The sequence below is a fragment of the Stenella coeruleoalba genome (assembly GCF_951394435.1).
Source record: "Stenella coeruleoalba genome assembly, chromosome: 9".
Taxonomy (NCBI): domain Eukaryota; kingdom Metazoa; phylum Chordata; class Mammalia; order Artiodactyla; family Delphinidae; genus Stenella; species Stenella coeruleoalba.
In genome coordinates, this window is record NC_137155.1 from 73,569,650 (window position 1) to 73,594,864 (window position 25,215).

Below are 25,215 nucleotides of genomic sequence, written 5' to 3' on the forward strand. Positions count from 1 at the left end.
GTGAGTTGTAGTCACCAGAATTATCTTCTAAGTGCAAGCTTACAGTGTGACATTTCTGCTCATTAAGAAACAGACACTGGGCTTTTTGATCACAGTTGGTACCAATCCCTTTTATTTTTGTGTCTTCACAGCCTATTCAGGAAGCTCTTATCACATGTCAATTAGTGCTTTGTGAGGCAAATGACTTCTGGATTAAATGGAAACAATGACCTCCACAAAATCCCATCCATCCCTTTATTTTTTTCCCTCCACAGTGTTTTTCTGCAGAATGGAGTTTACCAGAGGAGCTATAGTCTCCACTAGGGTCAATGTAGCACCCGCAATGTGTTTTCAGACTTGTGGCGTTATTTTAAAGCAATAAACTTCAACTTTCGTTTGGAGCTTCACTTGTCAGAGTCTGAGGAAAAGCTTCTACTACCCTGAGACAGTTTTAGGCCAAGTTGTGTTGAGATGCTGAACTTAAAAAAGAATGAAAAATAAAAGGTCATTACCAAGCTAATAAAATTGGAATGGTTATAAAATAAAGGGACATGCTTTATAGCTAAGATGTTCGTTCCAACCTCTTCCGGAACTTAATTTTTAAAGGACTGATTTATATATGACTTTAGAGCCACATACAATACAGTTACTGTCAACTTATTCATGTAAAATCCCTCCAAACAATATTGGCACATCCAGCATCAGGGATACACAAAACCAGTCTTTCATGTTAGGGGTTTTAAGCATTTGCTGAGGTCCCTCTTTATAGAATAGGTGTAAGAGAATAATGGAATTCAAGAGAAATTATAGTTCACACACAGAGGGACACCCATACTATATGCTTTTAAAAATTAGCTTAGTGAAACCATAAAAGCCAAGATCCGGGCTTCCCTGGTGGCGCAGTGGCTGGGAGTCCGCCTGCCAATGTATGGGACACGGGTTTGTGCCCCATTCCGGGAAGATCCCACATGCCGCAGAGCGGCTGGGCCCGTGAGCCATGGCAACTGAGCCTGCGCATCCAGAACCTGTGCTCTGCAACGGGAGAGCCCACAACAGTGAGAGGCCCGTGTACCGCAAAAAAAAAAAAAAAAAAAAAAAAGGCCAAGATCAGACTTGGTTACTAACTTCAAATACAGATAGGCCCTCACTTATTAACACAGAAGTAGTAACTTGGGTGTTATAACTATTTAAAAAGTAAAACTAAAAGATATAATTCTTGGATATAATTTCCCCCTGGTCACCTCACCTCTGGCACTCATGAACTCTTGCTGCTCCAGACCTCCTCTGGGCTGACACTTGCCCTACTGGCCAGAATCTTCTTGCACTGTAGCCAGGGAAGCCAAGGATCCACTGGTGTTGGAATCACCTCTTCCTCATACCAGGGAACTGGCTTCCTTCTTCCACTACGACCTTACCCAGCATTGCCCCTCCATACTCTGAATAAGCTCAGGCTAAACTTGGTCATCTGCTAAAGGGGTTGATGAGCTTTTGTGGGCCGTCTTAGATACGTAACCATCATTTACAACATTACTTCTATGGGAACATAGCAAACTTATTTGGGGAATGTATGAAGACTAAGTAGAATCTCCTAGTGATGATTCTTGATAATGAGCATGGCACATACTTGAGTGGACAGCCAATATAATTCTCAAGAATTGTGTCCATGGGGATTCTGTGCTGTACATTTAAAACTAGGGCTTGGGCTTCCCTGGTGGCGCAGTGGTTGAGAGCCAGCCTACCGATGCAGGGGACACGGGTTTGTGGCCCAGTCCTGGAAGATCCCACATGCCGTGAGTGGCTAGGCCCGTGAGCCATGGCCGCTGAGCTTGTGCGTTCGGAGCCTGTGCTCTGCAACGGGAGAGGCCACAACAGTGAGAGGCCCGCGTACCACAAAAAAAAAAAAAAAAAATAGGGCTCAAGGGACCTTCCAGATGAAAGAGGAGTAAGATATGGAGATCACCTTCCTCCCCACAAATACATCAGAAATACATCTACACGTAGAACAACTCCTACAGAACACCTACTGAATGCTGGCAGAAGACCTCAGACTTCCCAAAAGGCAAGAAACTGCCCATGTACCTGGTCATGTGGCTGACAGGGTCTTGGTGATCCAGATGGGTGTCAGGCCTGAGCCTCAGAGTTGGGAAAGCCAAGTTCAGGACATTGGTCAACCAGAGACCTCCCGGATACATGTAATATCAAACGGTGAAAGCTCTCCCAGAGATCTCCATCAAAACGCTAGGACCCAGTTCCACTGAACGACCAGCAACCTACAGTGCTGGACACCCTACGCCAAACAACTAGCAAGACAAGAACACAACCCCACACATTAGCAGAGAGGCTGCCTAAAAACATAATATGATCACAGACACCCCAAAACACACCACCAGACGCGGTTCTGCCCACCAGAAAGACAAGATCCAGCCTCATTCATCAGAACACAGGTACCAGTCCCCTCCACCAGGAAACCTACACAACCCACTGAACCAACCTTAGCCACTGGGGGCAGACACCAAAAACAATGGGAACTACGAACCTGCAGCCTGTGAAAAGGAGCCCCAAACACAGTAAGATAAGCAAAATGAGAAGACACAGAAATATGCAGCAGATGAAGGAGCAAGGTAAAAACCCACCAGACCAAACAAATGAAGAGGAAATAGGGATTCTACCTGAAAAAGAATTCAGAGTAATGACAGTAAAGATGATAAAAAATCTTGGATACAGAATGCAGAAAATACAAGAAACATTTAACAAGGACCTAGAAGAACTAAAGAGCAAACAAACAATGATGAACAATACAATAAATGAAACTAAAAATTCTCTAGAAGAAATCAGTAGCAGAATTAACTGAGGAAGAAGAAAGGATAAGTGACCTGGAAGATAAAATAGTGGAAATAACTACTGCAGAGCAGAATAAAGAAAAAAGGAAAAGAATTGAGGACAGCCTCAGAGACCTCTGGGACAACATTAAATGCACCAACATTCAAATTATAGGGGGCCCAGAAGAAGAAGAGAAAAAGAAAGGGACTGAGAAAATATTTGACGAGATTATAGTTGAAAACTTCCCTAATATGGGAAAGGAAAGAGTCAATCAAGTCCAGGAAGCAGAGAGAGTGACATACAGGATAAATCCAAGGAGAAATACGCCAACACACATGTTAATCAAACTATCAAAAATTAAATACAAAGAAAAACTATTAAAAGCAGCAAGGGAGGGCTTCCCTGGTGGCGCAGTGGTTGAGAGTCCGCCTGCCGATGCAGGGGACACAGGTTTGTGCCCCGGTCCGGGAAGATGCCACATGCGGCGAAGCGGCTGGGCCCGTGAGCCATGGCTGCTGAGCCTGCATGTCCGGAGTCCGTGCTCCACAATGGGAGAGGCCACAACAGTGAGAGGCCCGCGTACCGCCCAAAAAAAAAAAAAAAAAAAAAGCAGTAAGGGAAAAGCAACAAATAACATACAAGGGAATTCCCATAAGCTTAACAGCAGATCTCTGCAAGCCACAAGGAAGGGGCAGGAAATATTTAAAGTGATAAAAGGGGAAAACCTACAATCAAGATTACTCTACCCAGCAAGGATCTCATTCAGATTTGATGGAGAAATTAAAACGTTTAAAGACAATCAAAAGCTAAGAGAATTCAGCACCACCAAACCAGCTTTACTACAAATGCTAAAGGAACTTCTTTAGGCGGGAAACACAAGAGAAGGAAAAGACCTACAGTAACAAACCCAAAACAATTTAAAAAATGGTAATAGGAACATATATATCGATCATTACATTAAATGTAAATGGATTAAATGCTCCAACCAAAAGACATACACTGGTTGAATGGATACAAAAACAAGACCTGTATATATGCTGTCTACAAGAGACCCACTTCAGACCTAGGGACACATACAGACTGAAAGTGAGGGGATAGAAAAAGATATTCCAGGCAAATGGAAATCAGAAGAAACCTAGAGAAGCAATTCTCATATCAGACAAAATAGACTTTAACACAAAGACTATTACGAGAGACAAAGAAGGACACTACATAATGATCAAGGGATCAAACCAAGGAGAATATATAACATTGTAAATATTTACGCACCCAACATAGGATCACCTCAATACATACGGCAAATGCTGACAGCCATAAAAGGGAGAAGTCGACAGTAACACAGTCATAGTAGGGGACTTTAACACCCCACTTTCACCAATGGACAGATCATCCAAAATGAAAATAAATAAGGAAACACAAGCTTTAAATGATACATTAAACAAGATGTATTTAATTGATATTTATAGGACGTTCCATCCAAAAACAACAAAATACACTTTCCTCTCAAGTGCTCATGGAACACTGTCCAGGACAGATCATACCTTGGGTCACAAATAAAACCTCGGTAAATTCAAGAAACTGAAATGGTATCAAGTATCTTTTCTGACCACAACACTATGAGACTAGATATTAATTACAGGAAAAAATCTGTATTTTTTTACAGATTTGTTTGTTTACAAATACAAACACATGGAAGCTAAACAATACACTACTGAATAACCAAGAGATCACTGAAGAAATCAGAGGAAATCAAAAAATACCTAGACACAAATGACAATGAAAACACGACAACCCAAAACCTATGGGATGCAGCAAAAGCAGTTCTAGGAGGGAAGTTTATAGCAATACAATCCTACCTTAAGAAACAAGAAACACCTCAAATAAACAATCTAAAGTTACACCTAAAGCAATTAGAGAAAGAAGAACAAAAACACCCCAAAGTTAGCAGAAGGAAGGAAATCACAAAGATCAGATCAGAAATAAATGAAAAAGAAATGAAGGAAACGATAACATAGATCAATAAAACTAAAAGCAGGTTCTTTGAGAAGATAAACAACATTGATAAACCACTAGCCAGACTCATCAAGAAATAAATGCAGAAGACTCAAATCAACAGAATTAGAAATGAAAAAGGAGAAGTAACAACTGACACTGCAGAAATACAAAGAATCATGAGGGATTACTACAAGCAACTATATGCCAATAAAATGGACAACCTGGAAGAAATGGACAAATTCTTAGAAAAGCACAACCTCCTGAGACTGAACCAGGAAGGAAGAGAAAACATGAAGAGATGAATCACAAGCACTGAAATTGAAACTGTGATTAAAAATCTTCCAACAAACAGAAGCCCAGGACCAGATGGCTTCACGGGCAAATTCTATCAAACATTTAGAGAAGACCTAACACCTATCCTTCTCAAACTTGTCCAAAATACAGCAAAGGGAGGGATACTCCCAAACTCATTCTATGAGGCCATAATAACCCTGATACCAAAACCAGACAAAGATGCCACAAAAAAAAAGAAAACTACAGGCCGATATCACTAAAGAACACAGATGCAAAAATCCTCAACACAATACTAGCAAACAGAATCCAACATCACACCAAAGGATCATACACCATGATCAAGTGGGGTTTATCCCAGAGATGCAAGGATTCTCAATATATGCATATCAAACAATGTGATACACCATATTAACAAACTGAAACAGAAAAATCATATGATCATCTCAATAGATGCAGAGAAAGCTTTCAACATAATTCAACACCCATTTATGATAAAAACCCTCCAGAAAGTAGGCATAGAGGGAACTTACCTCAACAAATAAAGGCTATATATGACAAACCCACAGCCAACATTGTTCTCAATGCTGAAAAACTGAAACCATTTCCTCTAAGATCAGGAACAAGACGAGGCTGTCCCCTCTCACCACTATTATTCAACATAGTTTTGGAAGTTTTAGCCACAGCAATCAAAGAAGAAAAAGAAATAACAGAAATCCAAATTGCAAAAGAAGAAGTAAAACTGTTTGCAGATGACATGATACTATATATAGAGAATCCTAAAGATGCCACGAGAAAACTACTAGAGCTAATCAATGAATTTGGTAAAATTGCAGGATACATAATTAATGCACAGAAATCTCTTTCATTCCTATGCACTAGTGATGAAAAATCTGAAAGAGAAATTAAGGAAACACTCCCATTTACCACTGCAACAAAAAGAATAAAGTACCTAGGAATAAACCTACCTAGGGAGACAAAAGACCTGTATGCAGAAAACTATAGGACACTGATGAAAGAAATTAAAGATGATACAAAGAGATAGAGACATATGCCATGTTCTTGGAATGGAAGAATCAACATTGTGAAACTGATTATACTACCCAAAGCAACCCACAGATTCAATGCAATCCCTATCAAACTACCAATGGCATTTTTCAGAGAACTAGAACAAAAAATTTCACAATTTGTATGGAAACACAAAAGACCCCGAATTGCTAAAGCAACGTTGAGAAAGAAAAACGGAGCTGGAGGAATCAGGCTCCCAGACTTCAGACTATACTACAAAGCTACAGTAATCAAGACACTATGGTACTGGCACAAAAACAGAAACATAGATCAATGGAATAGAATAGAAAGCCCAGAGGTCAACCCATGCACATATGGTCACCTTATCTTTGCTAAAGGCGGCAAGAATATACCATGGAGAACAACAGTCTCTTCAATAAGTGGTGCTGGGAAAACTGGACAGCTACAAGTAAAAGAATGAAATTAGAACACTCCCTAACACCACACACAAAAATAAACTCAAAATGGATTAAAAACCTAAATGTAAGGCCAGAGACTATAAATCTCTTAGAGGAAAACATAGGCAGAACACTCTATGACATAAATCACAGGAAGATCCTTTTTGACCCACCTCCTAGAGAACTGTAAATAAAAACAAGAACAAACAAATGGGACCTAATGAAACTTAAAAGCTTTTGCACAGCAAAGAAAAACATAAAGAAGACGAAAAGACAGCCCTCAGACTGGGAGAAAATATTTGCAAATGAAGCAACTGACAAAGGATTAATCTCCAAAATTTACAAGCAGCTCATGCAGCTCAATATCAAAAAAGCAAACAACCCAATCCAAAAATGGGCAGAAGACCTAAACAGACATTTCTCCAAAGAAGATATACAGATTGTCAACAAACACATGAAACAATGTTCAACATCACTAATCATTAGCGAAATGCAAATCAAAGCTACAATGAGGTATCACCTCACACCAGTCAGAATGGCCATCATCAAAAAATCTACAAACAATAAATGCTGGAGAGAGTGTGGAGAAAAAGGAACCCTCTTGCACTGTTGGTAGGAATGTGAAATGATATAGCCACTATGGAGAACAGTATGGAGGTTCCTTAAAAAATTAAAAATAAAACTACCACATGATCCAGCAATCCCACTACTGGGCATATACCCTGAGAAAACCGAAATTCAAAAAGAGTCATGTACCAAAATGTTCATCGCAGCTCTATTTACAATAGCCCGGAGATGGAAACAACCTAAGTGCCCATCATCGGATGAATGGATAAAGAAGATGTGGCACATATATACAATGGAATATTACTCAGCCATAAAAAGAAACGAAATTGAGCTATTTGTAATGAGGTGGATAGACCTAGAGTCTGTCATACACAGTGAAGTAAGTCAGAACGAAAAAGACAAATACAGTATGCTAACACATATATATGGAATTTAAGAAAAAAAAAAATGTCATGAAGAACCTAGGGGTAAGGCAGGAATAAAGACGCAGACCTCCTAGAGAACGGACTTGAGGTTATGGGGAGGGGGAAGGGTGAGCTGTGACGGGGCGAGAGAGAGTCATGGACATATACACACTAACAAACGTAGTAAGGTAGATAGCTAGAGGGAAGCAGCCGCATGGCACGGGGATATTGGCTCGGTGCTCTGTGACAGCCTGGAGGGGTGGGATAGGGAGGGTGGGAGGGAGGGAGACGCAAGAGGGAAGAGATATGGGAACATATGTATATGTATAACTGATTCACTTTGTTATAAAGCAGAAACTGACACACCATTGTAAAGTAATTATACCCCAATAAAGATGTTAATAAAAAAAAAAAAAAAAAAAAAAACAAAAATAGTCATGTACCACAATATTCACTGCAGCTCTATTTACAATAGCCAGGACATGGAAGCAACCTAAGTGTCCATTGAGATATGAAAAGATAAAGATGTGGCACATGTATACAATGGAATATTACTCAGCCATAAAAAGAAACGAAATTGAGTTATTTATAGTGAGGTGGATAGACCTAAAGTCTGTCATACAGAATGAAGTAAAGGAGAAATTAACACACCATTGTAAAGCAATTATACTCCAACTGAGATGTTAAAAAAAAAAACGGGGCTTCCCTGGTGGCTCAGTGGTTGGGAGTCCGCCTGCCGATGCGGGGGACGCAGGTTCGTGCCCTGGTCCGGGGGGATCTGGGCCTGTGCGTCAGGAGCCTGTGCTCCACGGCTGCGTGGGGGCGGGCCACGGCGGTGGGAGGCCCGCATACCGCAAAAAAAAAAAAAAAAGAGGAAATGGAGTTATTTGTAGTGAGGTGGATGGACCTAGAGACTGTCATACAGAATGAAGCAAGTCAGAAAGAGAAAAACAAATGCGATATGCTAACACATATATGTGGAATCTAAAAAAAAAAAAGAAAGAAAATGGTTCTGAAGAACTTAGGGGCAGGACAGGAATAAAGACACAGACATAAGAGTGGACTTGAGGACACGGGGAAGGGGAAGGGTTAGCTGGGACGAAGTGAGAGAGTGGCATGGACATATATACTCTACCAAATGTAAAAATAGATAGCTAGTGGGAAGCAGCCACATAGCACAGGGAGATGAGCTCGGGGCTCTGTGACAACCTAATGGGTGCGATAGGGAGGGTGAGAGGAAGATGCAAGAGGTACGAGATATGGGGATATATGTATATGTATAGCTGATTCAGTTTGTTATAAAGCATAAAGTAACACACCATTGTAAAGCAAATATATTCAAATAAAGATGTAAAAAAAAAAAAGAATAAAAAAATAGAGCTCAGATCAGGGTGATCTCATGTATTTTTCTAAATATAATAATTATTCACATTCATTGAATTATTAAATTACAGCGTTATTAATAAGCTAATAAAAGTTGCGAACTGGCTAAGAGAAAAGTTTGAGTTAATAAAAAGTTCAACTATTATAATGTTATTAGTGATTCAAACTCAATTAAGTTAAATGTCTCCTATTATCTCAAGGATGGAGACTTAAAATTCACTTGTATTATGTAACTATTCAATGAAAGTATTTAAAATTAACATCATTTAAACAAAACCAAAAAGCCTGATTTAAAGTTTTCACTGCGTTTGGTTTCCTGCATAAGGGCTTTAATACATGCATTTTATTTAGCACATTTACGCACCTAGTAAAAACTGCTTACTACAACTATGCCTTAACCAATAGGTTAATAACTAGCATAAACTCTGATAACACGCATGAGAATAGAAGACAGCCTAGGTTCGATTCCTTAGACTTTACCACTTTCTTGCTGAGGACCTTGGGCAAATTACTCTGAGTCTTGGTTTACTCACCTGTAAAATGGGAGTAACTGGTATAAGTAGCTACCTCATAGCATGTTTAAATGAGACAATCTATATACTTAGAAGAGAGCTTGGCATATACAGGCATATCTCGGAGACACTGCAGGTCTGGTTCCAGACCACTGCAATAAAGTGAGTATCGCTATAAAGTGAGTCACATGACTATTTTGGTTTCCAGTGCATTTAAAGGTTATGTTTATGTTTATACTATACTGTGGTCTATTAAGTGTGCTATAGCATTGTTTAAAAAACAATGTACATACCTTAATTAAAAAATAGTTTATTGCTAAAAAATGCTAACCATCATCTGAGCCTTCAGTGAGTGGTAGTAGTAATATCAATGGTCACTGACCACAGATCGATGACGACAAATATAATAATAATGAAAAAGTTTGAAATATTGGGAGAATTACCAAAATATGACACAGAGACACGAAGTGAGCAAATGCTGGTGGAAAAAATGGCACCAACAGATTTGCTCTACACAGAATTGCCAACAAACTTTCAATTTGTTGAAAAAATAAAAATGCAGTGCCTATGAAGTGTGATAAAGTGAAGTGCAATAAAATGAGGTATGCCTGCAATAAATACTCAATAAAAGTCGGGTATCACTAGGTCTGCATATCTATCATACAGATTTTCAACAATTCAAAGACACATCAGTATGACTATAGTTACTGTGGCACTGGGTGGATATGTCACTCTAGCTCAAGTCCTACCCAGTGGCTTCCTATCATAACTGGAATAAAATTCAAAGTTCCCACCTTGATCCTGCATGATCTGGCTTCTGGTCACCTCTCAGACCTCATTGCCAGTCTAGACACTTTTGTACCAGCTGTTCCCTCTGCTTCAAACACCCTCCCCAAGGCTACAACCTTCACTTCATCTAGCTTTCTGTTTACGTATCATTATAGGAAGGTTTTTCCTAACAACTCCATTCAAAAGCTTTCTGCCACCCCTTCCATTAGCTCTTTACCTCCTTATCTGCTTTATTTCTCTTTATACTTATAATTAGTACTGGGTATCACATTACAGATGTATTTATTCATTTGTTTTTTATCTGTCCCCCCCCACTAGAATGTAAGCTCCATGAGGTCAGGGAATGCATCTTATACACAGCTATATCCTCTAAGTTTCTAAAACACTGCTTGCGTTTAGGAGGCTCTCGACAAACAGGTGTCAAACAACTGAATTAAATAACTAAACCGAATACAAAAATGCATCTCACACGGTTGATCTCCATAAGTGGTTTATAATCTTGTATGGAAGAAGAAACAGTCACAACGATTCTGTGTTATTATTGCCTGAATCACTTTAAAGTGATTGCTAATGAGTGACAAATTTTCATTATCTGCATGCAAGTGTTAATTGTTGGATTTAAAAAAGCCCTTTGTGTATACTCATTACATTGACAATAGAACTCACAGCTGAGTTAATTTAGCCTCTGGTTTGCTGGTCATCGGGAGCGAAACTGTTTTCTGCCTTACGAGGCGCACACACACCAATGTACTTGGAATGTGCCGTATACAGCGTGACCAGCAGACATTTCATTTGGCAGACCTACTCAGTCAAGGCTAAGGTGCGGTTGTAATCAGCTGCATCACCTTTCTAGTCATTTTATCATCTAAACAGGTAAGTGAAAAGCCCTGATTCTACCAGCTGATTCTACTGAAAACCTAGGCTCACATTCCTGAAAAGCAGTTGGTCACACAACTTCAACCTTCACTGAAGCAAAGGAATAAGACAGCTCTCCTTCCCATTTCTATGTAACGCTCAGGCTTACTGTGAGGCTTCAAGAAGAAGGAAGCAAATTGCAAAAGCAAAAACAAGAGTGAATGTATCCGATTTAGAAGACACCATCTTTCCTAAACTGCAAAGCCTCTGAATGTTTTATGCTGCTGTGGCTGCTTTTACAAAGGTCAGTCCCAATGGTGAGCCTCCCGAGATCAACCGAATAATTTTGAAAACTTCTTTATGTCAGGAACAAAGACATCAATTCACAGTTAATAGAAACGACGTTTGTAAAAGGTCAAACCCATTCATTTTTTAAAAAGCTTTCCAAATTAAGGCAAAATGATTGTTTACTTAATGTTTTATACCTTCAATATTAGTTTTAGATGTGTCTCACACACAGAGACACACATGTGTGTCAGGGACTTGCACAATCCTGGCTTTATCTCTCACTGGCTCTGTGGCCTTGAGCACGTTATCTTACCTCTCTGCTTCAAGTTCCTCATCTATAAAATGGATGGTGTTTTCTACCTCATATTGCCTGCCATGTAATAAGTACTGGACAAATGCAAAGCATTGAATTTATCCATTTTGTATCTAGAATTTACTACTCTCTCCTGATAATCATATTCTCCTCCTTCCTTTTAATAACAGAACTACGTCTTTTAGCTTGGTGCATGGCTGCCCAGCAAGACCACACTCCCACTAGGTGTGGACAAGTGTCTAAATTCTGGTCAATGGGATGTGGGCAGTAAAGGTGTGTATGGCTCCTCTGAAAGGAAGGAACTTGCCCTCCTGGCTCTCCTCCCTCAGGCTGGAACCTGAGAGCAGGAGTGGTGACTGTCTGACCAAAACCACACACATGACGCCCAGGGGTAGCAGCCCTGGAGAGGGAAGGTGGTAAGACCCGCAGGGCTCACCCTGAGCCTTCCTCCTCCCTGGGTCCCTCATCTGCTGGGACTTGCTGTGTTTGAGAAAAATAAACTTCTATACTGTTTATGCTATAATTGTTTCTGCTGAAGTGGCCAAATTAATACACTAACTAATGATAGCATATTTCCTCAATTTTAAATTATAAAAGTTCACAGCCAGGCATCTTGAAATCTATAGTCATTCTCTTCCATATTGATGATCAATTACTTGATGTCAAGTCCTTGTTAGGGGAAGACACCCTCCTCCTGCCCAAATTAAAACACTTGGCAGGTCACAGGTACTGTCTGGGTCCTGGCAATGGACACCTGGATGACTGTGACAGAAATTGAGAAGGAAGGTACCAGCAGTTGTCCAGGGAGGGGGCTGTTCAGGAAAGTCATGAGGTCAGAGCCCAGAGTGCGTGTCAGGGCTGGCAGTGTAAGACCCTACTTGGCAGGTCCACCTACCAGCCTGAGGTAGTTCTGTAGCATCTGCAGAGGGATCATAGAGGCATAGGTCACGCTACTGAGGCAGCCTTCCTGCGGCCCTGTGAGAAAGAAGCAAACGGAAGGAAAAATGGGCTCTTCTTGTGAACTGTATAAACGATCAAAACATAAAAGAGCCTATCATAAAAGATACAACATGTTTATTGACTTATGTAGGCAGAGCTGACATTTAACCAAGAGGCACCAGTGTGCCTTTACCATCGTGAAAATACTGTAACACTTTGTATTGACTGACAGCCCCTGCTGCTGGCCTCCCAAGAGCTCCCCAGCTGCCCCTACCTTCCCCCGGGAGCCCACCCATCTCCTGTCAATCACTACCAGGGCATTCAGATCCGGGCTCCAAAACTATAGCTTGTATTTGCTCTGATTGCTGGATTCAATATTTTACTGTTTATAAGCAAATGTCATCAGAGATAATCCCAATCCTCAGAAAGTTCTAGCCTTGCCAGTGTTAATGTACAGGTGCATTCCCAAACTCTGTCCCCTGCCCCCGAACCCCTTCCGTGTTCAGCCACTCTCTCAATATGGTGTTTCAGCCTGAAGGAATTTTCTGGAATGGTCTCACACTTTTTTTAAACTTAAGTATCATTCAAGCAATAAAATAGAACTTTATTAGTTCAAACTGAATTTTTAAAAGCTCCATTCCCAAGTCTGGGAAATGCATGATGAAATCAGTAGCCTTTTAGAGTTAAGGGCTGAGAAACTGAGAATTTCTATACTACGTACTAGCTTTATGTACTCAGACAAGAAAATCAATCTCTCTGGGCCTCAATTTCCTTGTACATGAAATGAGGATAAACATAAATACGTATCTTAATTGGGCTGCTGTAAGGATTACAGGAATTTATACTTGTATCGTGCCGTAAACAACAGAGCCTAGCACAGAGTAGATGCTCACTGAAATTAGCCTGTACCCTAATAATCACATGGACTTGACAGCAATAAAAGACACTGCTCTTAACATGGTATCTGTCACTCTCTTATAAGCACATCAATTTGTTCCTAAAGAGAAAGGCAATCAGAATCTCAGCAATCAATGATCAGGACAGACGTCACCACAGGTATCAGAAACATGGCTTTTGATTTTCCTCTTCTTAAACATTTCAAAAAACATCTAATTACTTAGTAGTGGGAGTCACACATGTGTGGCCTGAGGACACAGGACAAAACCATGCAGATTCAGAGGCTGTGCTGTGAAACACTCACGATGCAAAGTCTCCCAACATCGCCTCAGTCTGGAACACCCTTACCTGACAAAAGCGCAGTGACCTGCTCTGCTTTATTCGTTCTCATAAAGTCCCACGGGGACTGGGTGAAGCTCTGACCTGCTGACCACGGCACATTTCCTAGTTCAAAAAAAAATAAAATGAAATATCAAGAGAAGCTTAAAAGTAATTCTTCTTATAAGAGTCAATGAACGATCTCCTGTGTGAGACCCCAAAGGACTCCAGAGCTTAGACTGTCAGAGACACAGACAGACTATGGAAAGGGTCACACAAAGGGTTAACTCCCTCGTACAATTTTTGTGGATGGTCAAGAGGAGGCCTTCAAGCTACAGCCTTCTCCAAAGCTGTTCTTACAAGGGATTGAAAGAAACCTGGTGAAAACACAACCAAACATGTCCAGGGTGAAGTTTTCAAGGACAAAGCAGATCATAACCTTTCATGGTTCTTCCAGTGCCTGTTTCACAAAGCCCGAGCACTTTGTATGAGATAACAGGTCCTTTACTATCTGGTCCTTGCCCCACTTTCCAACAAATTTTTGGTTTCTAGTAAAAACAGTTAACTTCAGGGGCTCAGAATAAAGCAAACCTTTTCACAGTCTGGGCCCCCTGCTCACTCTTGCTCAAAAAAGGGTCCCAATTCGTAAGTGTCCACTCTGGGGAGGCATTAGTCCTCAGTACTTGTTTCCATCTCTTCCTTCCACAGATCAATTCTCAAATACCTATTCTCAGCACACCTCCAACACACGTGCACACCCTACCTGTAACTCACTGCTTCTCTGTTGCCCTTGGTCCCTTTAATCCAGTTGAGGTTATCAATAAAGTTACTTATATACATACATAATAACAGTGGTGTGCAGGCATGCCTCCTTTTATTGTGCTTTGCTTTATTGCCCACTGCAGAGCTTGTGTTATTTACAAACTGAAAGCTCTTGACCCTGCATGGAACAAGTCTATCAGCGCCATTTTTCCAACAGCATTTTCTCACTTTGTGCCTGTGTAACATTTTGGTAATTCTCACAATATTTCAAACGTTTTCGTTATTATTATATTTGTTATGGTGATCTGTGATCAGTGATCTCTGATGTTACTATTGCAAAAAGATTATGACTTGCCGAAGGCTCAGATGATAGTTAGCATTTTTTAGCAAAAAAAGTTTTTAAATTCAGGTATGTACATAGTTTTTTAGACAATGCTATTGTACACTTAATAGATTGCAATACATTATAAATAATGTTTACATGCACTGAGAAACCAATACATGTGACTCGCTTTACTGGGGTATTCTGTTTATTGCGGTGGTCTGGAACTGAACCCGCGATATCCCTGAGGTATGCCTGTAACTACCAGTTATCAAGTGGCCACAGCCAGGTACTAAACGAAAGCCTTTACCCACAAAACTCAATGATTTTTAGATCTGAAATGCTTCTTGGGTACCCTGCACCTCTGGGACAAGAATGAACACCGGAACGGTCAGGCCTTAGCACCCACTGCTCACAGAAGTACCTGGATCTGATGCTGGTGAATACCCATTTGCCTTCCCCAGTTTCCAGATCAGCTGGATGAGGGCTGAGGGTGGAGGGCCATTTCATTCAAAACATGGCCGTGAGGACTTCGTTTATTTGACCCCTGGGCAGAACCACACCTTAAATAATACTGCACTTTCTGGGCAAATGTGTTCCTGAGAATCATTTATGACTTATTTTTTTAATGCACTTCTAAAATTATATAATAATTCTTCTGTAATAATTATTTTATGATAATAACAATGATCCATAAAATTAAGTTGTGAATAATTTGCTTTAAAACCTATTGGTAATATATGTTTTGAAAGTGATTTAGCATATATGTGTGAACAAAATACTTTCTAATGTAATAAGCTGATACATTAATCGCATGGTGAAAATTGCCCTTCCCTCAATCTTGACTATTCTTTTGCAACCTGGTGCTATTGAAAATACACAGGCTTTCCTATAAGACAGGCTGGAATCTGAGTCCTGACTGTGTGACCTCAGGCAAGTTAACTTGTAACCAGTTATCTGTAAATGAGCCTGCTGTAAGGACTCCCTAAGGTCTGTATATAAATAAAGCTCCCAGCACAGTCCTGCCATCACAGGAGGTTCCCCATAGATATCTTAGCTCGACAGGAAAGAAACTAACCAGGGACAACTAACATTTATAGCACACTTACTATGTTTACCAGAAAGCAAATCTTATCTTTTGAAGTTCTTTGGAGTCCTATCAAACAGAAACAACCAGGTATCACCCTGACTCATCCCAAGTGGGAGCTTTGACTCTATCTTCATTAAAGTGCTTCTGCTAACTCTAGACTTTATTAGGACTCCCATCCAAAGGTAAGGTGTTCATACACTACTGCATCTCTGGCACAGCCCAAGTACAAGCTTGGAGCTGTGTTCAGAGCTTGTGTATTAGCAAAGCAGCTGCAATGTGGTTAGTTTCTTGCACTTATCAAAATAGCAAGTGCAATCACAAAGCCTCATCAAGGGCTTTCATGTTCTTTACTCTCTGGATATTATTTGAGGCATAAAAGCATTTTTATACCAACAGGCAACATTATGTAATGGTTGCGTTATGAATACTCAAGTTTTTCAGCACCAGCAGCTGCCACAAGTGAGCTTTGAATGTATTTAATCAGTGAGCTGTGTATCAGGTTAGGGAGCCCATGAATGTAAATAAACCCAGAAATTTAACTTTCCCTTCATTGCCGGACTGCTGATACCTAACGTGATGGATCGCACGCTGCTTGCACCGAGGCCAATGCTAGAGTCAGTGGTGCTATTAAACGTCACGTCTTCCAGACTCCACCATCCATCAGAAGAGATTGCTTGGAAATGATTTGTCAGAGCTTGACTCACTGCTTTTGAAAAATCATCCCATGATGTCTGTTTGCGAATATTTAAAGCACATATTGTGTTTTCACATTCAAAATCGTCGGCACCGTAGTTGCCTGGTTGAATCTCACCCACTGAAATCCTTAAGGGTATTTTAAGAGCATCTGTTGGAAGAATGAAAGAATTAGGGGAAAAAAATCCTGACAGGATAAAAACCAGCGAAAATCTTACATAAAACAAACAGATATAAACATTTTAAAAACAAAGCAAAGGGCAGCTATCCTTTTTTAAATATCATCAATTGAATATTCGTCTACTAGAGTAAATTTTGGTCTCCCAATCTCTTCACAGTTTCTTTGGAACCATGTTGCTTGAACTGTTTATCTTTCCTTGTCTCTTTGGCCAGTTCTACTTCCTTGATTCTTTCCCTTCAGCAAGGTTCTCAAATTCTTTCAAAAAGCATCTGAGAAAACTAGAGCCCTCTCTTGACCTCTCTATATCAACTTTTCTCCTCACCTTCACTGATAACATCATGAAGAAGGCAGGTTACAGCTGCGTAGGTCAGTGTGCTTAGGACAGTGGTTTCAGACTCATACAGACCTTGGGCTGGGCCTCAGGGTCAGCTTTCTACTTAGCCATGTGTACTTGGTAAATGGCCTTGATCTCTCTATGCCCCAACTTCTTCCATAAAATGGAAGGAACGTACAATTGAGATGCTATGAAGAATAAATGAACTCATGTTTGCAAGGGATTTAACACACTATTTGTTTAACACATTATCTGTTAACGCACTATCTCACAAGAACTAGTAAGTACTTGATAGCTGGTGAACAGTGCAGTAGAAGCTTTTAAAATGATCTTTCCAATCTCTCTGTGACACCAGCGGACTGGGGCCCCCTCCCAGGTGGATAGCTCCCCATGTACTTGTTTTCATGAACTGAATTATATGCTTACCAAGAGCCACTTGTGTTTAATCCCAAATCTTCTATGTCTGTTGAACTCATTACTGTAATTAGTAAATTAAATATTCCAGATACTGATGAAATGAATTACTATTCCTATGAAAATCAGAACACTTTTGAGACTGAACAGAGGAGCTGCTATAAACAAGTTTTTAGTGAGATATGGATGAGACAACTACGTAAAATTAGAAAAAAATTAATTATCTCTAGACAGATACTGCCTTTAGTTTGCTTCCTAAATATGTTTACGTCCTCAAACAACAGAAATCACAGACAAAGCATTAAAGATGTGGTTTGTGCAAATAAGAACACGCGGCACTTCAATCAGCAGAACCATATCAATATAAAGAGCTTCACCCAAACGCTGATGAAAGAATTACCTGGTGTTTCAAATGAAAATGAAATGTTTAAAAATATTTTTATGATCCTCTTCTTAAACTGACTTTTTTCCATTAACTGACCACCTACTAGATTTTATTTTTGGTCTTCATGTTACTTAGCAGCTTGTGACACAGCTAATCTCTCTGCTCTCTGATACACTCCTCCTGGATTTCCTCACACCTCATTGGTCACCCTCTAATGTTGTTCCTTTGCTGGTCCCTCCCCTTCTTCTAGATTTCTTAATGAGAGTCTTGCAAGGCTTGTTTCTCTTAGTTTTTCTAGCTGTGTTCACTGCCTTCGAGACCTCATACAGTTCCATGACTTTAAGTACCATCTCTAGACAGCTGACTCTCAGATTTATAAATCCAGCTCATACTCACCACAGGTATCAGAATTCTTGCTGACGTGACATCTCCTGCATAGATGCGCAGACATCTCAAATTCATAATTCAGAACATAACTCCTAATCTTCGTTAGCAAAATCTGCTTCACCCACAGCCTTCCCCTAGACAGCTGATGGCAATGCCATCCTGCCAGTTGTTGCCATCCTGCCAGTTGTTCAGACTGAAAACTCTGGAATTATCCATGAATCCCCTCTCTCACACCTCACACCCAACCCATCAGAAAGTTGTGTTGGCTCATCTTTGGCTACATCCAGAACCGAAACGTCCTCATTTACTACAATCCTGAACTGAGCCGTCATTACTGGCTCTCACCTGGAACACTACATTAATGGCCTAACATTAGGCCTGTGACTTCCTAGTTTTTTGTTTTTTTTTTTGACAAAGCAGCCAGAGATACCATTAAAACGTACACCATTCTTAATTAGGAACATTGCCAGGGTTGGCCTTTTACAATTAGTATGAGATTTCTTTGATGTTATCTTTTCTTAATAGTTATTTTTAAAAACTTTTTATTGGAGTATAGTTGACTTACAATGTTGTGTTATTTAGAAGCTCACTTATGTTTACTAAGTTGATAAAAGCAAAATTTAAAATGAGATAGCTAAAAAAAATAAATAAAATAAAATGATAGCTAACAAATGTCTTTTTTTTTTTACAGGGTAGGAATACTTACAATGTTCCTGAATTAAAAAATGACAAAAATTCTTAAAAAAAAAATGTACACCAGGTCCCGTCACTCGTAAGCTCAAACACTGAAATGGTTACCATAAGTCCCAACAATGGCCTACAAATTCCAGTTAGATCAGGATCAATCCCCATTCCCTCCTGCAACTTCTCTGACCTGTTTTCCTACTTTTCTCCCCTCACTCGTTATAACACAGTCAATCTGCCCTGCTTGCGGTTCCTCAGACACAACAGATATGCTCCTACCTGTTAGGACCTCTGTCCACTTGATGCTCTGCCTGGAAAGTTCTTACCTGAGAGATCTACAGAGCTGCCCCTTCCTCGCCTCCAAGTGTTTGCTCAGATGTCTTATCAGTGAGGCTACCCTGTCTATCATTTTAAAAACTGAAACCCACCCTCTCACTCTCCATCCCTCTTAGTCTTTTCCATAGCACGTATTACCATCTCACATACCATACAATGAATTATTGCTTATGTTTATTGTTCACTTTCTGACTCAATGTTAGAATGTAAGCTCAAATCCAACTACTGATACAGCTGGCTGACTGGATGGACTGAGTGATAATCCTGATATAAGAGGTCACAATGTTTCATCTGATCTAGCACTCCATATTCATAAACCCACAAGTGAACTTTTCATAAATGTTCAGAAGTGTATACTCTTAAAGATGGAAGGGACCCAAAAGATCATCAATTATCTTCCTAGACAGGTAGGCAACCAGACATTGAGAGATAACTGACCTGCCTGCCTACATTCATATGATCAGCTAATAGCACACTAGACGGCCATGATTTCCCATAGCTTCCTAGCCTCATGCCTAGAAAGACAATCTAAGTCAGAATAAAAGAGCAATAATTATTTAAAAGCTGTCCAAGGTCAGTCAAATACAAGGAAGACCTAGCATTATTTCAGTAACAACTAATTCTGTAAAAAGCCATTCTATGTGGAAAAATATAATTACCCCATTTATAACCAATTAAGTGTTTTTGTAGCAGCTAGGGTTCAAAGAAGGTTAAGAAGACAGTGAGAAAACTGTAGTTGCATTAATATCTTTCCCACAGTCCCAGAGGCCCCAGCAGTGTGGACGCAGCATGAGCAATGCAGCTGCAAAGGGCACTCACTCAGATTCTCCAGCAGGTGCTTGCAGTCATCAGTGGCGACATCATGTGCAGTCCGATTACACTTATCTCTTTTTTCTGGCTCCAGCCCTCCATGCCTACACAAGACTTGTAGGCAGTTCTGTAAAGACACGAACTCCATTACCTCACGTCCAAGTGAATAAACTCAAGCGAAAACTCCAAGGGAAAATTCAGTTGCCTGTGGCAAGCGAATCAGGAATTCTCAGCCAGAAAGCTTCTTTCTTTCCCAGCAACCCAAATACACAGATTAATCTAAACACTGTCTCCAAATGAAAAGCAAACAGTGCTTCATTTACATGTGATTCACAGGATCAAAACACGGCTCCACAGAACAGCCTCTTAGGTTTCAGGAGAAAAAAATTAGCTTACTAATCACTCAGTTTGCAGAGTGAAATTAAGGAAAAAAGACTGCAGCAGACAGTATCCTTTTACTGTAATTTGGAAATATAAAGCAAAAAGACTTCTGCTACAACCAGATGCACCTTGCTATCTTCTAGATCAGGCACTGCTTTCCTGGTCATGCAAGTGCTGGGCTCCAATTGTAACAAGTCTGTCCCAGAGTCCTTGTAAGCACATATATATTTGAGATCTTACACTGTCTTACTTTATTTATTTGAGAAATAGGTGTGAACACCATGTTGACTGAAGTTTTAGAAAAACATTCTCAATAGATATTGAAGTTAGGTGCCCTCTCTTTTTCAGTTTTTTCTTGTGCTGCTCCAGGAAATCTCCATTTAAAAAATATCACTAACCTATGAACTGAAAGGTCGTAGTTTTCCAAAATTTTTCAATTCAAAGTGGTAGGCAATTTATATGCAAACATTTTCAAATAAGGAACTGCATGGCAGGATATTACATCAGGATATTTATCAAGGAACTCTGCTATTTCAACTTCTACCACTTCATGATTTGTCTGTTGATTTCCCACCACAGTAAGCACAAAACTGAATAAACCAGAAACCATGAAAGGGAACTAACAACCAAAACAAGCACTGTCCTTCTCTTCGCTCCCCTACACACACACACACACACACACACACACACACACACACACACACACACACACACGCACGCACGCACGCGCGCTCTGGGCTGACTTCCACTTCTGACAACACAGTAAACTACGCAGCCTGAACAGCTTTCTCTAATTGTGCTGTAAAACACTTTTTTTCTGTTTTGTAAAACATGTCTTTCTTCCTGATGTATAATATCCATATAGAAAAGTACACAAGTAAGTGTGCAGCTTGAAGAATTATCACAAAGTGAACATACTTGTGTAAGGAGCACTCTGGAAGCCTCCTTAATGTTCCATTTCAATCACGAGCCCCTCCCCTTCTCCCCCCAAAGGCAGCTACTACTGTGATTTCTAAGATCAGAGACTGGCTTAGCCTATTTACGAATTTTAGATAAATGGAACCATATTACAGATACACTTTTATATTTGGCTTCTTTTCATTCAACGTAATGTCTGTAAAATTCATCCATGTGTTAGGAACAGTTATGATTCAATTCATTCCTTTTAAAAATTACTGGGTGGTATTCTATCATATGGATATACCACAATTTACTCATCTATTTTCTTGTTGGTGGACATTTGGGTTCTACTATAGACATTCTGGTGCGTGTCCTTTGGCGGACACAGGTACGTATTTCTGTTGGGTATATGTACAGACTTGGCCTTCTGGGTCATGGGGTATGCACATGTTCTGTATAAGTATAGACTGCAAAGAGCTTTCAAAAGTGGCTATACCAATTTCTACTCCCACCAGGAGTATACTTGAGTTCCAGTTGCTTCATATTGGCCCCAAAATATATTTTAAATCATGAGTTCACAAGGAAATACAGGAAATCCCTAAGCGTCAGAAAGAAAAACAAAGAGTAAGCTGAGACGACCAGTTAAGTGAAATTGGAACAGGAAGCCAGTGCTGGTTTGAGGACAAAGCCAATATAGGCAATCTTTTTGGATGCTGGGGGGATGGGAAACTAGGCCTTGGTACCTGCACAATGGAGCCGCCGAGCCAGAGGACCTTTGAATCAAGAAAATCTGTCTTCTGCAAAGGGACTGACTTGGACGTTGGTTTCTCACTGCTCAAGTCGGAGGGATCTTCTCTAACAATTGTAATCAAAGTCTAGCTTTCACTGGTCTGGGGTTCAGGTTTAAAAAAAATCACTAAGCCAAGAAATGAACTGAAAACTAAGTCAAATACATAAATTTTTTGTCCAATTGTTATTACTAATTTGTACAAGATCAATAAATGTATAAAATATTTAATAAAATTAACTCTAATGAAAGATTTAAGTAGAATGCAATCTGAGCATTAACCTTTATGAATTCCCAGATGATAAGAGATAAAAATAATACATTTATTACACAAGTTAGTACTTGCAGCAAAAGCAGGTAAGAGCCAAAACAGACCGGGGGGTGGGGGAGGTCTAAGCCTGCCAATATAAATGGTTTTATCTACGAATTTTGGTAAATCATTTAACCTTTTCCTGCTCAGTTTCCATATCTGTGTCTCAAATATCTGTATTTCATAGGGCTGTTACATGACTTAAATGAAAAGATGGGTAAAAAGCTTTTACATTCTTGGCACGTAAAACGTTCTCAATATTTATTAGCTGCTGTTCTTGTTATAATCAACATAATCATCACCAGTTAGAACACAGCCCAAATATTCAGGTAAGTGGTGAGGAATTACAGCACATCAGCAAACGTCATAATTCTAGGTGATGGTACTTCAAATTACAAACAGAAATGATAAAACATGCAACCAAAATCTGCAAGATTCTTTTAAGTCTGACCTATAAAGTGGGTTGTGTATAATTTTTATTACACTCAGGTAGGTCAGTAGGCAATAACATAAGCAGTAGCTTTCTCTATAAGGAAGCAAGAAATGTTGGAAAGATAGCAGGATAACGCGTATCCAAACAGGGTCACAGCTGTGAGTTCCACAGCACTATGCTGGGCTCCGTGGGGAACACAAAGAAGATGAAAACTTTACCCAACTGACACTGAACAGCAGCAGCTACAGTAACTACTGGAGCACATACTAAGCTCTAGGCACCGTTCCAACACAGCACAAGTATTTAGTGCTCACACATCCTCACAACTTTATGAAAGAGATACTAAGCACCTCTGTGCCGGGCGCTGTGTTAGAGCTCAGGGTTGTGACGACGAAGATGGTAACAGTTTCTGCTTCTCCGGCAGAAACGCAAAGCATAGGCAAGAGCCACGGGGAGAATGTGCCCAGAAGAGGGCGCTATTGAAGTGAGGAGAAAGTTCTACTAAGGGGAGGGGGAGGAGGTGGGAAAGGCAGAGAAAAGAATCTAAGCTCTCTCCTTGAAGGGTGGGCTTCGAGTGAAGAGAACACTTGCTGTGATGCTAGTTGCTTCTTCTGGAAATGGATTCTCAGGGGACCTAAACTGGGCAGGCTGTTCCAAGGGATGCAGAGCAAGAGGTCTAGATGAATGGGTCTAAATCAAAGTGCTGTTAACTATGATACAGATACATGTGCTAGAGCAGAGACTTTATTTTTTAATTTATTATTATTGTTGGTCACGCCGCACAGCTGAGGGATCTAAGTTCCCCGACCAGGGATCGAACCCGGGCCCTCAGCAGTGAAAGCGTGGAGCCCTAACCACTGGACCACCAGGGAATTCCCTAGAGCAGAGACTTCAGAAAGCAGTGGCTTAGGCTTCAACTTCTGCTTCCACTCACATCCCAATCACCAGAACTTAGGTAGGTGTCCATGGTCACCTGCTACGGAGGCTGGAGAACGCAGTCTTTATTTTGGGTGGTCAAGAGCCCAGCTGAACTCTGAGAGGTCCGTTATTGTAGAAGAGGGTAGAAAAGATGTTGAGGGACAATGAACCACCTCTGCCAGGGGCCTTTAAGAGCTGAGAAGCAACGTACCAGTGCCAGGGAGAATAAGCTGAAACCCCAAGTCCAAAGAGCTAGAGATAAGATCCTAGTCAGGACAGGGAGCTGAGGGTCTGACACTGGGCAAAGGAAGTGGGAGGGAAAGCAGTCTGCAAATGCACAGGTAGGGTCTGGCACACGTGCTGGGAACAACTTGGGGTGTGGGTGTGCTCACTGTTTTGCAGGGCAGGGGAGATGGAGGCCATCACAATGGGAAATAACAGTATGAGGAAGCAGGCAGACTTAGGGGTGAGATGAAGACAGCTAGCGTCAGCCGTGAAGGGCTGAGTGCTAGGGAGCCTCAATGTCTTTCTGGAGGCATGAGGATATGTTTGGGTAGGAAACGCCATGATCAGCTCAGTTCTGAAAACCAACTGGTACATTTGGAAGACATACAGAAAAAGAGAGTGACAGAAAGGAGACCAGTTAAGACAGAACTCTCATAAGATAGCCCATTCACTCACTGATTCAACAAACATTTAGTACTTGTGGGCCAGAGACTGCTGAGCACAATATATACAACGATGAAAAGTGAATTTTTGGAGGAGATGGAAAGGGAGGGAGGCATACAAATAATCCCAGTAAAGAACAAGCTCCCTAAGTGAAGTGTGAAGAGGTGCTCTGGGGACCAATGAACTCCTGGAAGCCAAGACTTAAGCTGAGATGTTTTCCAGGCAGGGAGGGGTCAGGACAGAAGAGGCCATTTGAGGTAATGAGAAGAGCAGATGCAAAGGCAGGGAGAGAAGAGACAGCACAGGATGTCTACACAACAGCCAGCAGTGCAGGGTCAGAGCAGAGAGTGCATGAGGAAAGGAGACAAGTGTGCTTGTGGACAGAGGCTGAGGCCAGAGCTGGACGGGACTTGTCAGTCATGTAAAGATCTGGCACTTATCCTTGAAGCGCCTGAAAGGTCACTTACCCTTGTAAAGACGAAAGGTAAATTACATGACCAACTTCCTGTTAGGAAGGTCCCTCTCGAGACACTGTAAAGGAGCTGGAGAGACTGGAGATGAAGAGCTCACAGCAGGGCCTACACAAGTCCAGACAGCCCATGA

General features: G+C 40.7%; 1 protein-coding gene across 4 annotated transcripts in view; it reads right to left on the minus strand.

The window, feature by feature from the left end:
• Positions 1–25,215, minus strand: part of CTTNBP2 (cortactin binding protein 2) — a 179,815-nt gene that overhangs the window by 31,707 nt on the left and 122,893 nt on the right. For all 4 annotated transcript variants that reach the window (XM_079932471.1, XM_079932472.1, XM_079932470.1 and 1 more), the window contains 4 exons: positions 20,224–20,341; positions 16,559–16,834; positions 13,847–13,942; positions 12,558–12,637 (listed from right to left, as the gene is read on the minus strand). In XM_079932471.1, the coding sequence (XP_079788597.1) occupies positions 12,558–12,637; positions 13,847–13,942; positions 16,559–16,834; positions 20,224–20,341 (570 nt within the window). The remainder of the gene's footprint in view (positions 1–12,557; positions 12,638–13,846; positions 13,943–16,558; positions 16,835–20,223; positions 20,342–25,215) is intronic.